This window comes from Brachionichthys hirsutus, chromosome 9 (genome assembly GCF_040956055.1).
Source record: "Brachionichthys hirsutus isolate HB-005 chromosome 9, CSIRO-AGI_Bhir_v1, whole genome shotgun sequence".
Taxonomy (NCBI): domain Eukaryota; kingdom Metazoa; phylum Chordata; class Actinopteri; order Lophiiformes; family Brachionichthyidae; genus Brachionichthys; species Brachionichthys hirsutus.
The window spans coordinates 10,609,115-10,631,333 of NC_090905.1; the positions used below are offsets into that span (position 1 = coordinate 10,609,115).

The 22,219-nt window shown below is 41.9% G+C and overlaps 3 protein-coding genes across 3 annotated transcripts; 1 reads left to right on the forward strand and 2 right to left on the reverse strand.

The window, feature by feature from the left end:
* Window positions 1-1,269: 1,269 nt before the first annotated feature.
* Window positions 1,270-12,161, reverse strand: fyco1a (FYVE and coiled-coil domain autophagy adaptor 1a). Its single transcript, XM_068743153.1, has 17 exons — window positions 12,101-12,161; window positions 11,514-11,620; window positions 11,168-11,293; window positions 10,805-10,911; window positions 10,476-10,619; window positions 10,014-10,101; window positions 7,381-9,885; window positions 6,712-6,804; window positions 6,100-6,218; window positions 5,842-6,009; window positions 5,611-5,763; window positions 5,268-5,497; window positions 4,555-4,708; window positions 3,802-3,894; window positions 3,493-3,703; window positions 2,897-3,006; window positions 1,270-2,790 (listed from the first exon to the last, which is right to left on the reverse strand). The coding sequence occupies exons 1-17, from the start codon at window positions 12,159-12,161 to the stop codon at window positions 2,715-2,717; spliced, it is 4,545 nt and encodes a 1,514-aa protein (XP_068599254.1). The 3' UTR covers window positions 1,270-2,714.
* A 2,289-nt stretch (window positions 12,162-14,450) lies between these two features.
* On the reverse strand, window positions 14,451-16,389 carry LOC137899532 (torsin-1A-interacting protein 1-like). The gene is made up of 3 exons (XM_068743570.1): window positions 16,332-16,389; window positions 16,202-16,252; window positions 14,451-16,123 (listed from the first exon to the last, which is right to left on the reverse strand). Exons 1-3 carry the CDS (start codon window positions 16,387-16,389, stop codon window positions 15,339-15,341), a joined length of 894 nt encoding a protein of 297 aa, XP_068599671.1. The 3' UTR covers window positions 14,451-15,338.
* A 2,230-nt stretch (window positions 16,390-18,619) lies between these two features.
* Window positions 18,620-21,985, forward strand: LOC137899533 (torsin-1A-interacting protein 2-like). The gene is made up of 7 exons (XM_068743571.1): window positions 18,620-18,632; window positions 18,992-19,099; window positions 19,208-19,261; window positions 19,548-19,775; window positions 20,092-20,244; window positions 20,443-20,586; window positions 20,666-21,985. Exons 1-7 carry the CDS (start codon window positions 18,620-18,622, stop codon window positions 21,439-21,441), a joined length of 1,476 nt encoding a protein of 491 aa, XP_068599672.1. The 3' UTR covers window positions 21,442-21,985.
* Window positions 21,986-22,219: the final 234 nt, after the last annotated feature.

The following is a 22,219-nucleotide window of genomic DNA, read 5'->3' on the forward strand; positions in this document are numbered from 1 at the left end:
CGCAATTAACCCCAATCATCCGGTTACACCTTCAAAATAAAAGGTCATTGGTGAGTCATGGCAGAAAGGTGTAAAGTCCAGTTCACAATGATATCAAGTGACTTTCAGCCCTCAGAGACCGTTTGGTTGAAAAGCAACAATCAGTCATTTGTGGTTTACCTTAAATGTCAGCTGTTAAACATGATAAACAAGAACATTGCTCTCTGTGAATGTGGGAAACAACATGGTGTAAAATTCCCAAAGTTAGTTTGATATTGGTCTATAAATTGATTTCTTTTTCTTCTTCTGACTTTGAAATGATTTAAAAATAAATATTTATTCAAGTTGTTTCAAACTGTTGCATTGTTTCCACGTCGTTGTAAGTATTGAGCGCGGATAAAGTGTAACGTTTGTGTGCGCGACTACGACGCGACATGAACGTATCGACGAGTCCAAAAAGACTGCGTATCGCTGTATTACTCAGGGGACGCTGCAGCGCCTACTTCGAGGCGCGAACCCGCAGCGCCTGATCTCCACGGGACTGACATGCTCCGTCCGGTCTTCTTGTTGCCAGGCCCGTGGTTCTGGTCATAGATCTTTCATATCGATGCCGACTTGTCAGCGCAGACACACGACCGGCATTGGTGGAGCTCCTGAGCTCTACGGATCCGCCAGCCCGCCTCCCGTGGCTGGGATCACAGGCGCACGCCACTGCGCCCGGCAATTGGAGCACAAGATAATAGCCTTTTAAGTTTGACTATCGCTTGGCGCCCTCTATTGGCGAACACGATAATTGCATCTACTCAGGCGACGTCACGTCCTCAAATGCGAATCTATTTGAATTACGTGTAAAATTAAGCGCTTATGTAATTGAGAATTATTGATTCATGTTATTGTTTGAAAATGTGATTTAAGTAAATCACATGCGACGTGACTGTTTTAATCACATTTTCACAGGCACATTCCATTATTCATACATTTGACTGACTACAGTATCGTTTAAGTTAACCAGTATTATAGGAGTTGACACTGGATTATCTTAAAATATTAAATTATTCTCTCCCATTAAATCCACTAAAACCGGCTGACCTCACGTCTCTCAGCTCAACCATCTAACGTACCTTCCTACTTTGGTTTAAGACCTGCATGTAAATGACTTCAGTAAACAGAATGTACTGCAGCGTTGGAAAAATCATCTCACTGTGAATGTTCGAATAAATAGAAAACCCGACTCCACAAGTGAAGTTGCTAGTATAGCACATTAATTAATAAAACATTTCATCAGTGTTTATCAGCATCTCGTGGTTTATTGGGAAAGCAGTAAATAAAAACTACAGTTTTCATTTTTAATACAACTTTTATTCTACTTTTTGGGGGATTTTCCAAAACTCTGCCAGGAAAATCCTGACTGACGATCTTTACTCAGTGACGGTACGATAATCCGAACACCGTTTCGAACCAACAGGAAATGATGACATGATATTGATGTAAGGTTCACTTTGATAAATGTTTAATTTTCTGACAGCATCAGCAAAAACTTCAATTTAGCTTACAAAATACTTCTCTTTACGTTTATAGACCTCTATAAACATTCTCATAACATACTGCAGAGTTGTCCCCCCAAACGACCAAGCTTTTATTTTGCATTTCTGTAGAAAAAAACAAAACAATAAACAGCACATGGTATTCCAAACTATTTTATTACTGAGTAGTCATCATCCTAATTGAATGCATAAAGGAGAAAATATGTTAACTGATAAATTGAAGTGCATATCTGTATATTCTATTTTGCATATTGTGATATAAAAGCCAAGATTAAAAGTTCTTATAAAACATTGATAATCCATACTAACAGTCATGCTTTGTGTGGAAGTAACAAAGTAAAATATAAAGTTACAAAAGATAAGGCACTTTGAAAGTCCAACACCTCATTGTCATTTTTAAACTGTCTGCCAACTGAACGCCACTGTAGTGTCAGAAAGCCAGACTCAGGCAATCTGCTTCATGAAACCCTCGAAACTGGATGGAGACATTTCCTTAGAGAAAATGCAAAATACTAGGGTTTTTGTTTTGTTTCTCTTTTTAGTTTTCCCAAAATGCAAAGATATGCAAAAATATGAAGATATGCAACCACTACAGAATAACAGTCTGTCTCTTTCCTGAGATTAACACAAAGTGCATATGCTTCTTTTAGTGCAAATATCAAGTTCAGACAAATCAGTTCACTAATCAGGCCAAAAGTAAACCGTATGTCTGCACAACAATGATCGTATGAATCAAATAAACATTTCCTGTGCAGAGAATTCAAATCTGACAAGATACATTTATCTCATTTTACATTGGTAGTGTTACTAGTATTACAATGGTATTCCCTAATGTAACAGCATATCTGGGTCAAACAAAACTAAAACAAATGAAAACGACAGGAACGGCAATAATAGATCAATTTAAACTTAATGAGAACTTCTAAAAAAAAAAAACAAAGCAGGGTAAAGCCTTAACAATTCTTCATTGAGTAAAATCCAACTCGACATGTTGAATTCACTTCTATACGCTTAAACACATTAAAAGGCCAGAGTTAAATATAATTTTAAAAAAACACTCTGAAAACGGGTAAAAACAGGTTCAGGGGGAAAAGTTCATGAACTGAAGTGAGACAGTCATTTAATTGCCGTCTCTTTAGCGGCAAGCCTTGCTTCATGCTGATGCTTCTGTGCAGTGCTCTTCATTCAGCATCAGGGAAGGTCGCTTCCATCATAGATTATGGCTTTCTCCATGGTCAGATGGTAGAAGACTTTCTTGGAAATAAACCTGTAGGTAGAAGGTTTCTGATTCAAGGACTGCAATCCAAATTACTAAAATTACATTTTGAGGGACAGCAGCCATGCAAGGATAGTGAATGTTCGAAGCGCCATACCGTGAGAAGGAATTGTCAAAGATGAGCGTGTAGAGGCCAGGGAAATGGACTTTCAGCTGTCCCTGAATTGTCTCTTTATGGGAACTGCAGCGAGTCAGAGGAATCAGGACCTGAGAGAAGAACAGAAACATTGGTCTGAAGATGTACAAAGTAGAAGAAGCAGCCTGTTAATTCCCACTGCTCCATATAAAACACAAGTTCAACTAAAAGCACAGAAAAACACAAAACTAGAAACTATGGACACAATAGGGAGGAGGTGGAATTAAGAAAAGAAAGGTCATCATTCAAGTGACAATCTTCGTTTACCTCAAAGTGTTTACAACGGCGGCATCCACCTGCGTTTTTCTACAGCCAGTAATATTTGAATGATCTAGCAAATAGTCCTCCTCTGCACAGGATACGGTTACGAAAGGCTCGATCCACTCTGCTGGGTAATAACTTTGGCGACATCGTCTGTACATTTTTGAAGTGGCTGAGATGTGTAACAACTGTTAGCATTTACTATGCCTTACATCTTTTCGTTTAAAATTATGCAAAAACATTGTCTTTTGTTACAACTTGGTCTTAATTCAAAATGCACACAAGTACACACACACCTTCGACTGATCCAGCTGGATATCAGGAGACTCCCTGTAAACCACACTAAAAGAGATGCTCTTGGGCTCTGAGGAGAACACCCAGCTGATGGTCGGCCCACTGGTGTCCACAGCAATAGTTATCACACTGTAGCAGCTGGACCTGACGAAGAGTTCTCTGGAACTATGGCCAAACTGACTAATGTCATCAATATTGAGAGGGACAGCCATCCTGAGATGAGGAGAAATTCATTTTTAGAGCAGTACTCGCACATAGTGGCTCATCAGTTCAGCACGAACACATAAAAGACCCATTAAGGGAAGACTCACGTTACTTCTCCTGATTTGAGAAGGTTGATTTCAGAATCCTGGACCATGGGAACGTGCTCTTCCGAGTCATCAGGATTCACATCTCCTGTGCCTCTGCAAAATCCACACAGACGGATAGACAGCAATTTAAAAAAGATTTCTGCTACTCCTTCATTTTCGACTAGGGTGGGCAAAGCCGTATTTATTTTCTTTTCTAAAAGGGAGAATTTTTAACTCATTCAATGCCATTAAAGACGTTTTTTATAACCCAAACATTCACTGCCAACCCTGACATTGAAATCTTCCTTTCGTCAAACGGCCAATAACTCCGGAATGGAAAATGGTAAGAACACACTTTTTGTCCCTGATGAAAGAAGAGACTTTGGTCTTTCATTTGTCGTGTTCGCTGCTTGCATAGTCATAGTGAAGAATATTCTGTGGGGCTTGTAATATCGGGCAAAATGAGCACTCAGCATATAGCTGAGCCGAAAATGGCTGCCACTCAAAGAGTTAATCATACATGCATCCGATAAAATAATAATTACAAATTAAGATGTTTGTATAACCAAACCCCCCCCCCCCTCCCATCATTACAAATACAGCGACTACTAATCATTATACTGCGATAGTGAAAGAATGTATTCCATGATATTGTATACCATGGTATATTCAGAGAGTAATCATGCCATGAAAATCTCAACACTACTTATAGAACTGGATGATGTAGGTTAGCACTGCAGACGGACTTGCCACAGTGTGTTCATCGATGCTCACGTTTCCCGTTGTCCCGGAGGCTGCTGGTCCTGTTCGCCTTCCATGGAGCCCTCCGGGGTCTGGGACGTTGTCTCACTGTCATAGACACCATTCACTTCCCCCTCTGTGATGACGTCAAAAGCTCCATCTTCAGATTTGTCGCTGGGGTCTGAAACTTGAAGGAACAACAATATCGACTCATTAGCGTAGTGAAGATTTAATAGGAATGTAATAAAGGGCAGTAAGCATAATTTCCCATGACATTAAGCTTTCAGGTGAGGCGCCCAAGGTGAAATAGGATTGCAAACTTCCCTTCCGAGTAATGCGTTGAACAAAGTGTTTGTACAGAACACTGAAGCCGACTTTTGACCTTTTGGATATACTACTGAACATTTCCCTCCTATTAGACATTTGGGTCATAATGACCTTGACTTTTGAACACTAAAATCCAATCAGCTGTCAGCTATATACAGCTTTCTTTTCTTTGCAATAAAAGTGAAGCAGCCTGCCTCGAGTAGAAATGTTCTCTGCTTTTGTTTAAATTACCGTACACGAGAATTCGGTAGCAATGGTTCCCATCCTTGGAACCCTTCCATAGACAGTATGATTTTTCACTTTTGTTTCCTAGGTAACTTACAGAGTCTGTTGGACGGAGAACTAAAGTCATAAACCTTTGAGTCAAGTGTGCATTTGCCAAGTTAGCCTGTGTTTTTTCCTTCCAGCTCGCCTCTCACCTGTCACCCTGGGGGTAGGCTTATATGGGGCTGGACCAGGCGGGGGCTGAGGTCCAGCTGTGGGGGAAGGAGGTTGAGATTCTGAGGGACTTATCTCTGCCTCTGTGAATCTCTCCACCACTGCACGGTGCTGTGAGTAGCAGTCCCCGCAGCAGCGCTCCTTCTTCCCACTGTGCTTAGTCATTGCATAGTTGTTGCTGCAGTAGTAGCAGAAGATGCGACCGCAAAGCCTAACAAATACATTTATGGGAAGAAGAACAGAGGTGCCATCCAAGTAATTTAGGTACTAAAACACACGTCGGCCTATATTTTGAGAAAGACCCAGTTCCTGCCGAAGGCCCACCTGCAATGATGTCTACGCAGCCACCAAGTGAACTGCCCCCGGCAACCGAGGCAGTGCGTAGCGTCCTTGTCCACTAACCACCATCGCTCCTCAGCTCGTAGTTTCTGCTCAAATTCCAAAGCATCTGACTTCTGCCACAGAGCATCTTTGTCCCTGACGCACACAAAAGGCAAAATGCATGGCTGGTTCGGGCTAATCTGGAAATATACGGACAATCCTGACGGCTCATACCTTATAAGCTCAATTAGCCGCTCTTCCAGGTTCAGCTTTGTTTCGTTCAGGTCATCGATCTCTGCAGACATCGTCAGCCACTGGCTACGTTTGTCTGTTTCTGCTGTGCCGAGTTTCTGCTTCAATTCCTCACAGACCTCCTGCAGAGCCAAATGTGCCTTTTCAACGCTGTAGGTGTCGGAGGTTGTAAAATTAGTGAGTAGCTCTCTTTGCCACTGAAGGATGAAATTCCCACTTATCAGTCACACACAAGCACACCTGGTTGATGCAACCCTCAGTTGCTGAATCTCAGTCTCATTCTCGTGAAGGGTTGTTTCGGCCTTTGCGATATGAGTGTCTTTCTCTGAAGTTTGCTGCACAAGCTGCTCGGTCAAAGACTTTTTTTAAAAACACAAAAAAAGAACATATCAGTACAAACATTGTCATCCAATAATCTAAATACATTTTAGTTTAATTTTTTGCTTATCAGATTGGTCTTAGTTCTGTTTAACACTGCAGGCTGAATCTAATATATTGTTTAATGACTAAAAATATTTGTGTCTCCTATTAAAGGACATAAGGAAACACCAAAAAGCTTATGGAGTCACCCAGCTCTGTCTATGTGGTGAAAATATTATATATAATATATGTAGATATAATTAATATCTATATACACAGCAACCTATACTGTGAATTCTATATATTGTACCTACAGTGTTCTGTTAATTATGTGTGTTTTAACGAGGTTAAGAGAGATTGCCCCCTTTTCCCGCCCAATGAGGATTATGGTTCTATAAAAGCATGTTCTCTTCAAGGGTTACAGAACTACGGTGCATTTATTGTTCAGGTAGTCGTGAGTAGCAGCTTGACGCTTAATTAAAAGACGCAGACCTTTAGTTCAGACACTTCAAACTGCAGGTTGGCCACATTGTTCAGCTCCTCCTGCAACTGAGCGTTCATCCCGTCCAGCTGTTCCTTCATTCTCTGGAATGTGAAAGACATGAAAAGGGAAATAAGAAGAGTCAGCTAAAAGTGAATATGCTGACTATGGTAATGCTAACGTGTTGCTGTGAATCAAATTACAGTACGGCCACCCACTTATCCTGAGTCTGATGGGAGGTCATAAACATCAAATAAAGTGGCAATTAAAAAGTTACCCTGATGGCGCTGCTATAAAGATTCCATGGCACTCTGCTCAAAGTTGCTGAACAACTTAATCTCAAACTGTAATCATCTTCAAGATGGTGCAATAGAAAAGACCAAAGGATCAATAATGAACCTAACTGGGGTCATGTGACACGCTCACTACTAAAACATTTAGAACACACGGATGCACGCAGCAGGAGGGGGGGGGGGGGGGGGGTGCAGCTTCCAGGCTCTGTTGAGACAGAGCAGTACCGACAGGGGTGGATGGGACAGCGCAGCTACAATTCAAGAAACACACACACACACACACACACACACACATACATACACAAAAAGAAAATTGTATGTAAACAAAACAAGAAGGAAAGAGTGAAGTGAAATCCGGTTATGAAAGTAAATACCTGAAAAACTCACCTTCATCTGGATTTGATGATTCATGCTTTCGGAGCTCATCTGGAACTTGACGGCTGCCGCCTCTTCCCTGCTCGACTCTGTGGCGCTCTGCATTTGGTTCTTGGTCTTTCCCAACTGCTCCTGAAGGTCTAAGATCGTCTCTGCATGCTTGTCCTTCTGCGTCAGCTCCTCTCTGAGTTCGCTGTTCTCGGACTGCAGCTCTGCCATGCTCTGTTCCATTCGCTCCACCGCTTTCTCCAGCTCTTCGGCCCGGGCCGTGTCTCCTTCCCAGCGCTCTGTGATTGCCTGTTTCTCTGCGCTGAGCTTACAGACCGTCATCCCCAGCTCTGCCATTTCTGTGTTTGCCCTGTGTAGACTCTCGCGCGTGTCACGGTTCTCTTGGGCTTGCCTTGCACGGTCGGCCTTGAGGGCGGACAGCTCTTCTCGGATGACGGCTGCGGACATAGTCAACTCGGCACAGGCAGCTACTTCTCTGTCGCGCTGTTCAATCAATGCCTCTTCTTTCTTTTTGCTCTCGACAAGCTCCGTTGTATGTCTCAGATTGAGGGCCTCCGTTTTGTCCTTGAGCTGCTCCGTCAGAGTCCTGAACTCATTTCTTTGGGACTCCGTTACCTCAAGTTGTGCCTGTGACCTTAATACGTCGTCCTCAAACTTCCTTACCACGACCCTGAGGTCCAGAATCTCTGCCTGGAACCTGGACACATCTTTCAGTCTCACCTCCAACTGGCTCTCAACTAAAGATAGTTTGCCTGACACTTCCTGGCTTTCCTTCACTTGGACCTGACTCTTCTCGAGCTGAGATTCCGCCATCATTTGCTTCTCAGAGGTAACTCTTTCAATCATTTCTGTCTGTTTAGCACAGGTTGCTTCTACGTCAGCTTTTGCCATCTCAAGTTCCTCCTTTGTTACCTCCAGAGCTTTCAAGCTTGACTGCAGCTCAAAAATGTTCTTCCCTTGACTTTCTAGCTGGCCCTGCTTGGCTTGTAGTTGTTCCTGGAGTCCTTGTTCACTCTTACGTGAAACTCGTACGTTCTTCTCTAAATCTCCGATCTGCCCGTGAACACTCTTCAGATCAGCTTGCATGCGGCTGAGAGCTGCCTTCACGGTTTTCTGCTCCTCTCTCAGAGTCTGGTTCTCCTGTTCCAGCCGCTGCGATGTGGCCTCGGAGAGCTTTGTGGCCAAAGCGGCGAGCTGCAGATTCTCCTCCAGCTTACGGTTCTCCTCACGTAAGAGCATCTCCTTTTCATCCACTGTTATCCTGGCATCATCCAGCTGACCTCGCAGCTGTTTCTCAGAAGCCCTTAGAGCTGCTAATTTGGTTTCGAGCACCATCGTGTTTTCTGACATCTCCTTCTTCAACTCTTCATTTCTCTTCTCTGTGGTCAGCAGTTTCTCATTTATTTCCGTGACATTTGCACACTGTGTCTTGTAATCTTCAATCTTCAAGGCCTGCTCTTTGACATTACCCTCAAGCTCGATGGCGTTTGTGGTCAGGTTCTCCCGGTCTTTGGTTAGGCTTTTGTTCTCGGCTTCTAGCTCTAGGAGTGTTTTGGAGACAGATGTAAGCTCTGTCTCTTTCGTCTTCTGTTGCTCCATTAAGGCACTAATATCAGCCTCTAGGGACTCTTTCAAGCCACCAGCATGTTTCTGCATTTCTTCTTTATCTTGGCATGCCTTTCTCTTCACGTCCTCCAGCTCTTCCTCTTTGTCTTCTAGAAGTCTTTGGAGGCCACGCAGCTGCATTTGTAAGTTGCTTGCCTCCTTTTCTCTTAATGTCAGGACTCCTTGCAGCGTATCAAGGGCACGGCATTGTTCTACCACTTTCGCCTCCAACTTAACTTTTTCCTCAGATGCAGACGCAGTCAATGCTCTCAGTTTTGCATCCTCGCTCTTTGCAGACGCCTCGCTGTGTTGAAGCTCTTCCTGCAGCCTCTCTGTCTGTCTTCTCCTCTCCTCTACCTGAGCTACGGCTTCCATCTTCTCTTTCTCTGCCTCTTTTAATCTATCCAACAAATCGTGAATCTTTTGAGCTGAGTCAAAGTAACTGGATGCCTGTTGGCCCTTCTCATTCAGAATCCCATCTAGCTTGGCCAGGAGCTCTGTATTTTTACCCTCAGTAGCTGCCAACCTTTCCTGGAGGAGGTGTTGCTCAGCCTCCCTGGCCTTTTCCCTATTTTTAAGCACTTCCATTTCTCTGGATAAAGCCTCTTCTCTCCCCTGCATAACCTTGAGCTCTCCCCGCAAGCCTTGCTGTTCCTCTTGAGCAGAAAGGGACACATCCAACTGCCTCTGGAGCTCCACGACTACCTGCCTGTATTCAGCAGTCTCCTCGGCCAGCTGTTGCACTTTATCTAGGAGCTCCCGTTGCTTCAGCTCGGACTGATCAAGCTCAAGTCGAAGGTCTTCATCTGTGCTGGCATCCTCTCTACAGACAGGCAGAGACTCATTCAGGTCATTCAGTAGACTCTGACCATAGTCAGGACTAGCCAGGAAGTCAGGAGCTTGCTGCTTGGTTGCAAGGACAAACGGGCAAAGCAGAGAAGCGAGACAGAGATTTGCACAGTTAAGAGAGAATGAAAATGAGAGAATTATAATGAAAAAGTAGGATGCTATTTGAGACAAATATCGGTTACCTGGGAGCACGTGCTGGCTAGACTGTTAATACTGGAACTGCGACTAGGCGGTTTCCACGTGTGACTAGGTGAGTTACCCAAAGTCCTCCTGTTGACAAGAAAAGAAATGCTCCTCTTAGACAGGGTGTTTGACTGTATTTGTACTGTAATACATTCTACTGTTTGACTGTACTTGTACTGCTCTAACATTCTCTCTAATAAATATTCCATCATCACCATTCACCTTTAATGGACAAGTCATGACGTTGAGGTGATTCTGACACTGAAGCTATGTACAAGCATAATTTGACATAACCGATCATTTGGGAAACATATCCAGGGATGTTGTGAGTACACTGGCAGTTGTGTATCACAGATGAGTGGATTCTTGGCCATGATAGATGTACACCCTCTCTGAGTGCCCTTTGAGTTTCAATAAAGATCTCCATTGTATTTGTTCCATGTATGGTCTTAGTATCTTACCTTGCAAATGAGGGCCAGGAGGCATCAAGATCGTGGCCTCTGGAAGCCACATCAAACTGGACCTCATTCAGTTCGTACAGGTGATTGATTATGTCAACACTCAGGTGTGGCTTCAAAAGGGGGCTTCTTGCATGGTACCAGTCACTACGAGAAGAGATAGGCGATAGTGGCGAATGTGGTCAACTTCTGAACTATTACTACTATTATCAAGACATAGCAGTCCCATGAACCAGAAATATCAGAACAGAACATCAAGTACAAACATAAATGACAATAAACACAGGTGTTACATGATCTCTAACGTAATCCAAATCATCTGGCACGGTTACCCGGTGACTCTTTGGTTCATAAGGCACTGCTGCAGGGTGTCGGCCAGTCGCTGGTGTACGAGGGAGTAACGGATAAAAGCTCGTCCTTTCCCCAGAGATGTCTTCAACTATCAAAATGATTCAGAAAGAGCTTTCAAACAGTGGTCACTTTATTCTAAGGAAACATTTTAGTGACTATAACACTAAATCAAAAGTCTAATCACACCATAACTGTCAGAAATACTGAAAACATTCAAGAAGTGTTTTAAATGCAATGATATTTTGCAAAGAAGAAGAATCCACGCATTAAACATATGAATGCATCATAGAAGGGATAGAAAATTGAAACGCCTTTTTGTGATTGTGTGAAGCTAATCGTTATACCTCAGTGATGGATTTCACAAAGCGGATCCCGTCATTGGCTTCTTTAATCTTAGCCAGACAATAATTGAAGTAATCCCAATAATCCTTCTTTGTGCCAAGAAATGTGCTTTTCTCTATCTGGTCAAACTGAAAGATAAACACATGTATAGATCATGTTGGAATAAAGACAGGGGTTTAATTTTGTACACTACAGAGCATAGTAATTTTGAGAAATACAAAATGTACATTTCTTTTTTAATAGCAGGCATCCAGCTCTAGCTAAAGGCATCTTCTTTGAGAATCCAGTGATCATATTCTTTTCTTAAATCCAGATTTTATCTGAGTAACAAGGTAAACAAAGGCCTACCTGCAGGAGATATTCCAGTTTGTAGGAGAATTTGTGCAGGTTGGTACTGTCATCAGTGATCGGCTCCCCCTGCTCCCTGTACTCCTTTGCAATCTCTGCAACAGCATCTGCAAGCAGGATAAAGCAAATAGATTTATATTACATAAACAGAGCATATATTCATTGAGGGGGGACTTTAAAGGGGAAGAGAATTTATAATATTAAAGCTGCATTTTGTTTTTAAACACACACAAAAAACAAAACCTGTATTTCTAATCTACTTCCATTTAAATGATCTTTAAAACAAACTCTAAATCAACCACTTGCCTCGTATCCACCGCAAAAGCTGAAAATACACTTGTGATGGGTGTACCTGTAGTACACAATGGCTTTCCTGTTGCATGCTGACATAAGCATCGACCACACCCTCAGTACACGGACGTGAGGAGATTTCAGATTGTTCCTAGAATTTGTTGTTTCTCTTATGACATCATGCTAAACTCGCCTCCTCTTTCTCCTCTTCTCAGTCATGCCATATCAACTAGAAACCGCTGCAGCTCACTTATTCGCACGTGCAAATCAACAGTACAAGCATAAAGCCGGCGTACCGTGCAGATCTCTGATAATCCTCTGAAGCTGGCTCTCCCCAACTGCAGCCCCAACAGCCATGGTCTCCCAACTCTCTCCCTGGCAACCAGGGGTCACGGGGTCACATCCAGTCTGCTGAATCAGACAATCAGAAGCAGTCAGACACGAGAGATTGACATAAATGCGCCACACACATCTTTTGGACTACATGCTTGATGCAACTGAACGTTCTCCACGTCGACGACAGCCCTTAAAGTGAGTACTTTGCACATTTCTATGCTGAAATGTGGTTACTCATGCAATTTGATCTGATATTGTATCATTTCATTTCTACAATGAACAGCATAAACTAGAGCAACAGTGTCACAGTAGTGAGCGTCCATAAAGGTTTTGGTTCATGTCTGCACTGATATATAAACAGTAAGCAGGGAGGATCTGGGAATTTAATTTTGACCTTTTGGACAGAGAATTCTATTAAATATCTGCATCAAACGTTCTCACAGTGAATTATTGAGTCGTGTCCAAAGACATATGAGATCACAGTGACCACTGATGCCCAAAATCAAATCCCATCATCCAAGTAGTTAGATATGTTAAATCCAAAGAGATGCCCCGCGGGGCTTTACGTTCGGGGCAGATTTTAGTAACATTCAGTGACAGACTGCAACAATAGAAGAAGCCTTTTGATTTACTCAGAAGTGACATGGGATTATGTTTAATGTTAAATTAGTAAGGATTAAATAGCTCCACTCATACCAGGCATTAGTTCACAAAGATTGCTGCGTTTCCTGCAAAGATATCAAGAGAGATGTTGTGGAAGTCATCTGTTCCAACTAAATATAATGCAACAACTGGGATTGTGTCCTCAACATTCTCTAAAAACTGAATACCTTGAATAAATCCTGCCCTTTCAGCGAAATATGTTCGAACAATAAAAGGCAATAAACGGAATCGTAGCAATAAAGCGCCACAAAGCCATGGCAGATAACTCTGATCAAGCACAAACTGAAGTGGAAATTAAAGTCACATATTTATAGTCACAGAGGTATTTATTGTAGGTATTACTTGCAAGTGTATATTTTACAAATTCTAATTTGTGCACCTCCTGTATCTTCTTGTTTAGTAAACTATAAGGAAGTAAGCAAAGCATGCAATAAAAAGTAATAAATCTCGTGTACCATTACATTCTAAGGCCAGCCACAGTCGACATTTTAATACACAAACATCCACATGGTGTAGGACTAGTTTAAGAAGTCATACAAATTAAATACTAGACATGTTTAATTCGCGTTACCTCAAATAGCTAAGAGCTAAAAGAGTTACTACAGTACATCAATACTCAGCTCTGACTGCCATGTCTTAGAGGGCTAAAATCACTTTTGTAATGTCGAACATGTAATAATACACAACCGGAAGGTCGTTCACGCTTCACTTAGGAGTCTGTCTGCCTTTGAACGCCTCGTTATATTTAGCGTTTGGCTGAAACAGAAAAAAACAAGCGTGACAACACGAACAAATGCTAAACTTTGATCTCTAACATTCTACGCAGCTGCTGGCGACACAATAAAACATGAATAATTACTTTAACATACTTTTGCAGATGCGCCTTACGGCTAAAACAATCCGGATCGTTTTAGGTGCGCGTGTAAAAAATGTAGAAATTAAATGATTGGCATTGTGTCATCCAATGATAAAACGACATGTCGCCCCCCGACCAATGACAACGAGGTACGTGGGCGGGATTAATAAAGTAAGTTCGGTTGTCGTAACAGGGTAAACAGATGTCATGTGATTATTGACCGACATAAATACTTCTCCCACTTAAAGAGTGCTTCGTTTTGGGCAGCGATAATCGCTGATCATCGATGATAATCAATGATAATCACCGCAGTTTATAGCAACATAAATAGACGCAATAGTGAGAGATTCAAGAAAATACCCAATTTTGTATCCGACCTGCTGACTTGCTTTGGAGTGTATCCTCATGTCTGCCAAATCTCCACCAGCTACAGGGCTGTTATTGTGGTTAAGAATAATTGAATGCAGTACTGTATGTGTTTTTTTACCAAAGCTATATAGCAAATATACTATAAATGAAATGTATCTATACAGATCTTACAGAATAAAACTCCACAACTGTTTGTGTTTATCTGCCAGGAACATCATCCTGTATTCAGTGACAATGAATAATAAAAAAGTCCTGGTTCCAAAGCTTATGACTGTACTATATTTATATTCTTGTCTATATTGCGTGAAGAAAATTCTAAACACTTTCCAGTGGTATACAAAACCCAAAACTCAGTAGCGGCCTACAGGAAACAAAGTCAGGTATTTATCAAAATGGTTTTTATTGAAAATGTACAAGTGTTAATATTAGCAAAGCAAAATTACTCTGAACAACATAAAAGGACATTTTTTGCCATTTTTGGGGAAAAAAACTGTTTTCTGTAATTTGAAATTTACCTTTTAAACAACTCCATCAATCCATGGAAGGAAGGATGGACAACACTACAATAATATTTTGAGTTGTGATGTTTCAAATTACTGATGTGTCTCACTACATTGCAAACATGTAATGTTCTATCATCCATATACCAGTTTAAGGCACATTCTGTGACTGGCTGTAATATTTGCAGCTTCTAAACTGACAACATTCTATTCACACGTCAGTGGTAGTACCTGCAAAACACTTTTTCATATCCAATATATATATATATATATGTAATTATCAAAAATAGTTATATCTGGGAACGAGACAAACGTAGTCAGAAAAAATATAATAAAATATATATATCTCAATAAAAGACAGTATTATTAATGGGATGGAAAGCAACGACTAAAAATAAGCTCTGTGCAAAAACAAACCAACTGTGTGCACAAGGTGATTAAATGAGAAAACAAAAATGGAACATTAAATGGGAATATACAGCATTAGCAGATTCATTACACAACAAAAATATGAATTTCCACTTAAAGCAAATCATCCATAATTACATCTTATTGTGCAGCGTGTCTGTGTAAGAACTCAGTGCTGGTCCTCTCTGAGTATAGTTGAATAGAATCCGTGCTAAATCTCATTTTATAAACCATCCCATCTCTGGCACGGAAAGATTAATACAACCGTCAAACTTATTCAAGTCTTAAGCATAAAAATATAACCAAAGAAACACGACTTACGTGGCATTTTTTATGTTTCAAGCTCCTATAAGTGCCATCAATGCCCGGGATGATCAAGTGGTACCCTGACTTTATGTTTGATCAGCACTCTTTCTGCTCTATTCCCATCTCAGACACAACTGGCAAGATAAGATGAGAGATGCGGCTCCACAGTCCGCCGTACTTGTCAGTGTCCATCTCATTGAAGGCAGTTTGATTACCTGAGCCTACCAGCCTTTCCTTGACATAGTCTTGTACCGTCTCCTCAACCTCCTTCAGACTCTGCTCAACCCTCACCTCATCCTGAAGCAGGAGGACCGTAAACAGCAAGAAGACGTTCTTGAACGCAGCGTTCTCGTGGTCGCAGTAGCGATAAAAAATGAGGGTGGCGCCTGGAGGCAGCTCCTCCAAGCGATGAATGACAACTACGGGTTGGTCTCCTTCAAATGCTGCTCGCAACTGGGTGTCAATTTGGAGCTTCACGTCATCGCTGTCCTGGTTGGCTTTACTGGCTCCGTCGATGAGGAGAACAGAAGCATTACGGGCTGAAGCGTATGACGAGGCCAGCCTCTGAGCCAGACAGCGCAGCGTCTTCTCAGCTCTGAGGCCAGCCGTAAAGATCAGACTAACGGGCTCTGTGGGCGCCTTTGATTTCAGGTGCTTTTCCAGGTGGATCTTGCTCCTTTTCCACAACTCAGGCCGCTGACTGGGGAACTGACTCCTAAGAAGGGTCAACTGATCCGCAAACTTCTCGATTTTTACAGCACTGGAAAACCACTTTCCATCATGTGCAATAATTTGTACAGGAATAACCTTGTATGCCAGCAAGATGGTAAAAGAGCAGAGCAGCAGCAGGAAAACCAAACCCCAAAAATACCACATGAATCCTGAAGGGACACAAGACAATATTTAGAGAGAGCGTTCTCAGGTTTAAAGATAATGTAATTGAAATGACCGTGGTTTACCTCTGGGGGAATGTGCAGAGGCTCTCTTGATAACAGCAGTTTTCTTTATGCCTTTTAAAAAAAGATAATCTCCTTAACATCAAAGACGTCTGGATCGGATAAACCGTAATATCCAGTTGAATCCACCAACCTTGTTTTTCGTCCTGACGTTCTTTTGCTGGAATGTTGTTCACACGTTGCCGTGTCATGTAGGATTTCTCCAAGGGTGGGTACGTGCTTGAGCCACGGTGGCTGACCGTGGGTGTGGCTAAAATATGAGGCAACATTTTTTTAAATATCAATATCTGATCCTTTTACAACAATTGTATGGAACAGGTGGTTTTTTTTCATACATTTTCTCGATCATAGCCTGTTTAAACTTAAAGATCTACGATACCAATGCTTGTGATTTTAGCATTCATTTTTTTCTTGTACTCTTCCATGGTGGGAATCTTTGGAACCACCACATCATGTCTCGTCACTAGTGGGCTGCTTTTTTTGAGGGACTTGGTGGAGGATGTCGGTTCTTTTGCTGATGTTTTTGCTGAGAACAGATAACCCAGATTAATGAAGATGTATCATTGTCCCTTAATGTCATTATACGGTTGAATTTTAGTACCTCTCTTGGCTTCATTTTCAGCATAACAGGGTTTGCACCGTTCACCAAGCACAACACAAGGTGATAAGCTCAAGTCTCCAAAGGGGCCTGAGTGGAACAAAGGGAAAGGTTCAGTAAATAATGAAATAGCTAAACTAACTGATAGTGGCGTCAAGTTTTATGAACCAAAGATCACTAATACCAAAGTAAAACATCAAGCCTATAACAGAAAAAAGATGCCTTTATGATCTACATTCCTTGCCAAATTCAATCGGTACATAACTAAAATATGAAAATACAAAAAAATATAAGTATCTATCAATTTCAATACTAATTTGATATCTCGATTTAATCACTGTTTTTATATTGTACAAAATAAATAGTCCACTAAAGTATGGTATGTAAATTTGGGAAGTAATGGTATTATCATTTGATTGTTGTTAAGACAATGTATCAAGAATTCTGAAACTGTTTATATATTATATAAAAGCGGCCATGCTTTTACACAGTCCAAATTCTCCAGTATCAGAGTTTTCTTACAGCCCTCCTTAAACAATCATTTTACTAAGGCCAAAGCAAAAAGATGATTTCACTTTAACCTTCGTAAAAGTATGAGTGACATTTGAACTTTAAAAAAATAAATAAAAATAAACTAATGATGACAACATTTGAACAGATTGAGAAATAATGTAAAGCTTAATTAAATAGGTTCTGACCATAGCGTGGTGTTTGTTTATGAGAAGAATCCTGGACAATATGCTGGACTTCCTTTTTTGCCAGATCTTCAAAGGATTCCTGGACATCCATCTTATTCTCATCACTGCTACTGTCATACGTTTCAGACTCCAGCCTACTCTTCTTGGTCAGGGAGTCTGTTGAGGAGGGGAATAACATTTTATGTGTCACACTAACCTGGAAGTACAAACTGAGAACTTGTGAACAGGATATACTGCTGACTGAACATTACCTTCATCTCCTTCATTCTCTGAGCCATTGCCAGCATCCCTGGAGGCATGAGCGTCTGCAACAGGAGCTCGGTTCACTAAACCCTTTTTGGTCCTTTTCAGGGGACCCCTGGGGGTTGCCTCAAAATTCAATACTAAGCAAGGAGCAGAAAGCAGGTGAGTGACAGATTGTTCTATTACTGCAAGAGGCCATTTTCGTTAGCTTGAAATTCGTTTGTAGGAATCTCCAGAATCTGAGGAGAGGCGACTCTAATAAAGTCAGTTACCATAAAGTAAACCAAATATTCGAGTGGCTTGTTTTCAACTTCAATAACAAAAGTGAGTTGTTTTAGTCAGCTAGGTTAACTAATCGTTGATAGTAGTAGTGATTTATTTCAGTCAGTATCTTAAATGGCTACTTTTCCCCGCCTTTACCTGATGAATGCCTCGTCGATCGTCTTGGGAGGCGAGGAACTGTATTTTCAGAGGTCTCGGGATCCATTTAACACAAGTTACGACTGACATAAACTCCACCAGTCAAATTAAATAATACCAGTACGCATCGCGACCATCCACGGACTTCCCTGTAGGGGGACCTATATGCGACAGGACAATGAGTTACACCTATAGTCATCCTACGAGAAACAGGAAGTGCAGAGACGTTCCACCCTAATTACATGACGGCCTGGCGAGTTGTACTGCTGATAACGGTGAGCTACTGACCACATTTTAAAAACTGGATAAATGTTTTGTGGACATCATGTAAGCAGATTCCACCATTTTGTGTGTGTTTTTCTTTTGTTATTGTTGTTGTTGTTGTTCTTTTATCACTCCATTAACAGTCCAGTAGGCGGTGCTAGTGCACTGGTGAGCTCATTTGTCCAATGAACTGTCAGTATGTGCGAAACACGTGACGTAAAGTCAAATGATGCGGAAGTCTAACGCAGTTCTTATTCTATGGAATTGAAACCGAAAGTGCGTTTGGTAAGAGCTTGATTTTAATAAATAACCACTGTGTCAGTGCTTTCAAATTAAAGGTATCTATTGCTTTACTTACTTGAAGCTCGTCTAGGTTAGTCTTGTCTGCCAGTTTACTTAGCAGAGATGGCTAGGTTAGTTAGCTAACAAGCAGTCCAATGTTGCCATTAGATTGTTTCACAGAAAGCAGGTTTTGCCAGCAGCTCCCCTTACTAATTATATAACAGTAGGCACCCCGTTAATCTACGTTGTTTACTACGTTGTCTAATAAGTTATTTACATTTCTCTCAGATGCCAAGGAAGGAGAAACGCCACTAACAAATATGGACCATGTGTCTGCTAGCGACGAGAACGCACTGCAAAGGACAGATGGTGACAACCCTGAAGTCCAAACTGATAGTAATCCATTTGATCGGTCTTTAAAAATGTGTTTCTGCATTGACTGCACTAATCAGGTATGATCTGTGTGTCGCCTAAAATATTCAGCTTCATCATCTGCATGCACAGACAGCAAGAGTTGCAGCGAGAAAAATGAGGACAAAGAGCAGGCTGGCTTTAAATGTAGGTGAAGAGTAATTTGATTGTTAAATTCCTGAGAGGAAATCCAAATTAAATGTCTTGAGCTCATTGTGTGTTCAGTTTGCTTATGCTGGTCATACTCCGACAGAAGAGTTTGGATTGATGTTTTACAAAAATGTGATGTTAAAATATAACCAAGTGTTTCTGACCACGTGCCGCATCTGTGATGGGAATAAAAAAATAATAATTTCATTAGAAATGTAATATTATTCGTTTGAGACTCGGTCCAACCAAATGAAATTTGGTTTCTGTTTTTTTTTGTCTATAGACCGTGATTCCGCTGAAAAGATGGTACGTCTTAAAGAAGCGTCATCCTCTCCAAATGAGACCAGTTCACGGACTATAATGGACAACAGCTCCTTACCTCAAGCTGAGGCTGGAAGTCATGGTGATCACAACAGCGTGACAGCAAGAGACGTGAAGCTGACTGCAAAGGAGAAGAGTTCCAGCGAAGCCTCTGTCCAACAGTCGGGAGACGTCCCTCAGATATTAAAAAGCCAAGGCAAATATTTAGCTCTTACTAATACTCTTTTTTTAGTTTGTTTATACAGTGCCTGGATCCACACTACAGCTCACCTCCAGTATCATTTATTTCTTGCATGTTTTTGACATTAGAGGAATCAGTTTTTATATTAATTTATCCACGATACGATGTCTGTTGTTCAATTGCTGATGGCATGTTTTGCACGTCGTATTTTTATTTTTGTGCGTATTTATTCATCTAATTAACTGATGTAAATATTTGACGACATGTGAACGCCTTCGTTTGCTGTGCTGGACAGTGACAACATAGATTTAATCTTGTCTAATAGAATCGGGCGATTCCCACATCGGAGAGAACAGAGCATCAAAAACTAGTGCAGCTGATCAGAATAATCCGACAAATGACCAGAGAGATGGACCCAGTGCTGGAAATAAAGACAAACCCACAAATATCAACAACACAGATCCTCACGCTGCAGACGGTGAGCATCGTTTCACACATTTTAGGGACTTCCTTTACCTTTCTGCTACGGGTTCTAGTTGCTGCAGTTTAACGGAGCAGCCATTGCTCCAGTGTGGGGAGTCCAGGGAGTTTACAGCAGAGCTGGCTTTCATTGTCTGGGGGTGACTGCAGAGTTTAGTTGGTCTTAATGTGTTATTTTATCTCTTTCCTTGGTCAGATGATGAAAGTAGCCTTGACACACAAGAGAAAACAAGCTCATGGGAGACCTCAGATGAAGAAGGAAATGAAGTTGAAACCATCCGTCCAACTACTCAGGAGACGCCTGAACCTGCAGTTCCAGTGGATACTGGAAAGCCTGGAGGTAGTACTGTTACTGCTGTATTTCCTTGTGTTTCATCTTGTTTGCTTTGAGTGACGAAGCATTTGACTTTTGCCCGTAGGAATCGGAGGGTGCCTGCTAGCAGTCGGTGTAGTTGTAGTTGTGGTCGTTGCCATTCTGCTGCAGCACCTCCGTCAGCCCGGGTTTCAACCTCAGGAAGAGAATGCATGTCAAATAGACATTTTCCTCAAGCAAATGGAAAAACTAAAGACGCAGTTTCCTAATCAGAGATCTGAGTTCTGGATTCGGAGCAGGATCCACCTGCTGAAACACCTCCAGTGTGCCCAGCCCACAGAGCCGGTCAGTCTGATCCTGACTTCAGGTGTCCGGGCAGAGTCCACGTTGTCCTGCCTGGCTCGGGGCCTGGCCTCCGCCTTCTCTTCCTCCTTCAATGGCTCTGTGCTCCACATTGATGGAGCTGGCAAAGCGAGCCAGGACAGCGACCAGGTCAAGCTGGATATCGACAGCAAGTTGCAGGGAGCTTTTGAAGGGGACAAGCCCGTCGCCGTCATTCACCGCTTCGAGGAGCTGCCTCCAGGATCTACGCTGATCTTTTATCGCTACTGCGACCACGAGAATGCCGCCTTCAAGAAGACATTTCTGATTTTCACAGTACTGCTGGAAGAAGAAGAGATTCCTGCTGAAAGTCGTTTGAGTACCGTGGAGGAGATGGTTGATGACCATCTACGGAAGAAGTTCCTCTCCGACGGACATCCTGTGTCATTTGACAGTATGGACCTTGACAAATATGGTGGACTGTGGAGTCGCATTTCTCACCTCATCCTGCCTGTGACATCAGAGGAGAGGATGAAACATGAAGAATGCAAGGGAGAGTAGCCGCTTTGACTTTAAGTACTAGCCTGTGCACTACGTTGACGTTGGTCATTCAGGGGCCTCGAGCTGGGACTTCACTACACTTTCTTTCTAGACAGAAGATATATAAGCTGATTACAAATTAAAGCATCAAGTAGAAGTAATGCTTTTGTTGTAGGAGATTGAATACAAATTATGTGGACAGTTGTCAAAAAACATTTTTGATTATAAAGGCTGTGGTGCTCTACTGCATTTTCTTCAGTGATCAAATATTTCAGACAAATGAAAGTAAAAAAAAAATCAGTCTATTTAGACTTTCTACTGAAAATTATGTAAACTGCTTTATAATAAAATAAGTTGTTCTCTTTGGATAATGATCACAGCTACGAGGCTGAACTATTGCTTTGATATTCAATCGATTGTCAGTGTTCAAGCCCTTATGGCACCACGTGCCTTAAGAGATCTTAACATCAATTACTGCATCTACATGTGTCACAGTAATGGGCTAATTTTGATGAGCATTGAAAGTTAAATGTGCCTTAAATCGTGAATAAATCAAATGCGACGCTCTGCTTGTTGTCATTGTAGTAAACAATACTGCCGATAGAGGGCAGCAAGTTCACACTTGAACCTCCAGGAGCGTCCGACATGCTCCAACTCTGGACTAGAAGTGCTTTAAACTGTTGAATGAGCCTCAGTGATATTTTACTCTTGTCCGACATCGTCTCCTGCGTGTCGTGGGCGACCAGGCGACCAGTCTGCAGCGGCGCCTCCTCCTTTGCTCGCGGGGTCAGATCCGCCT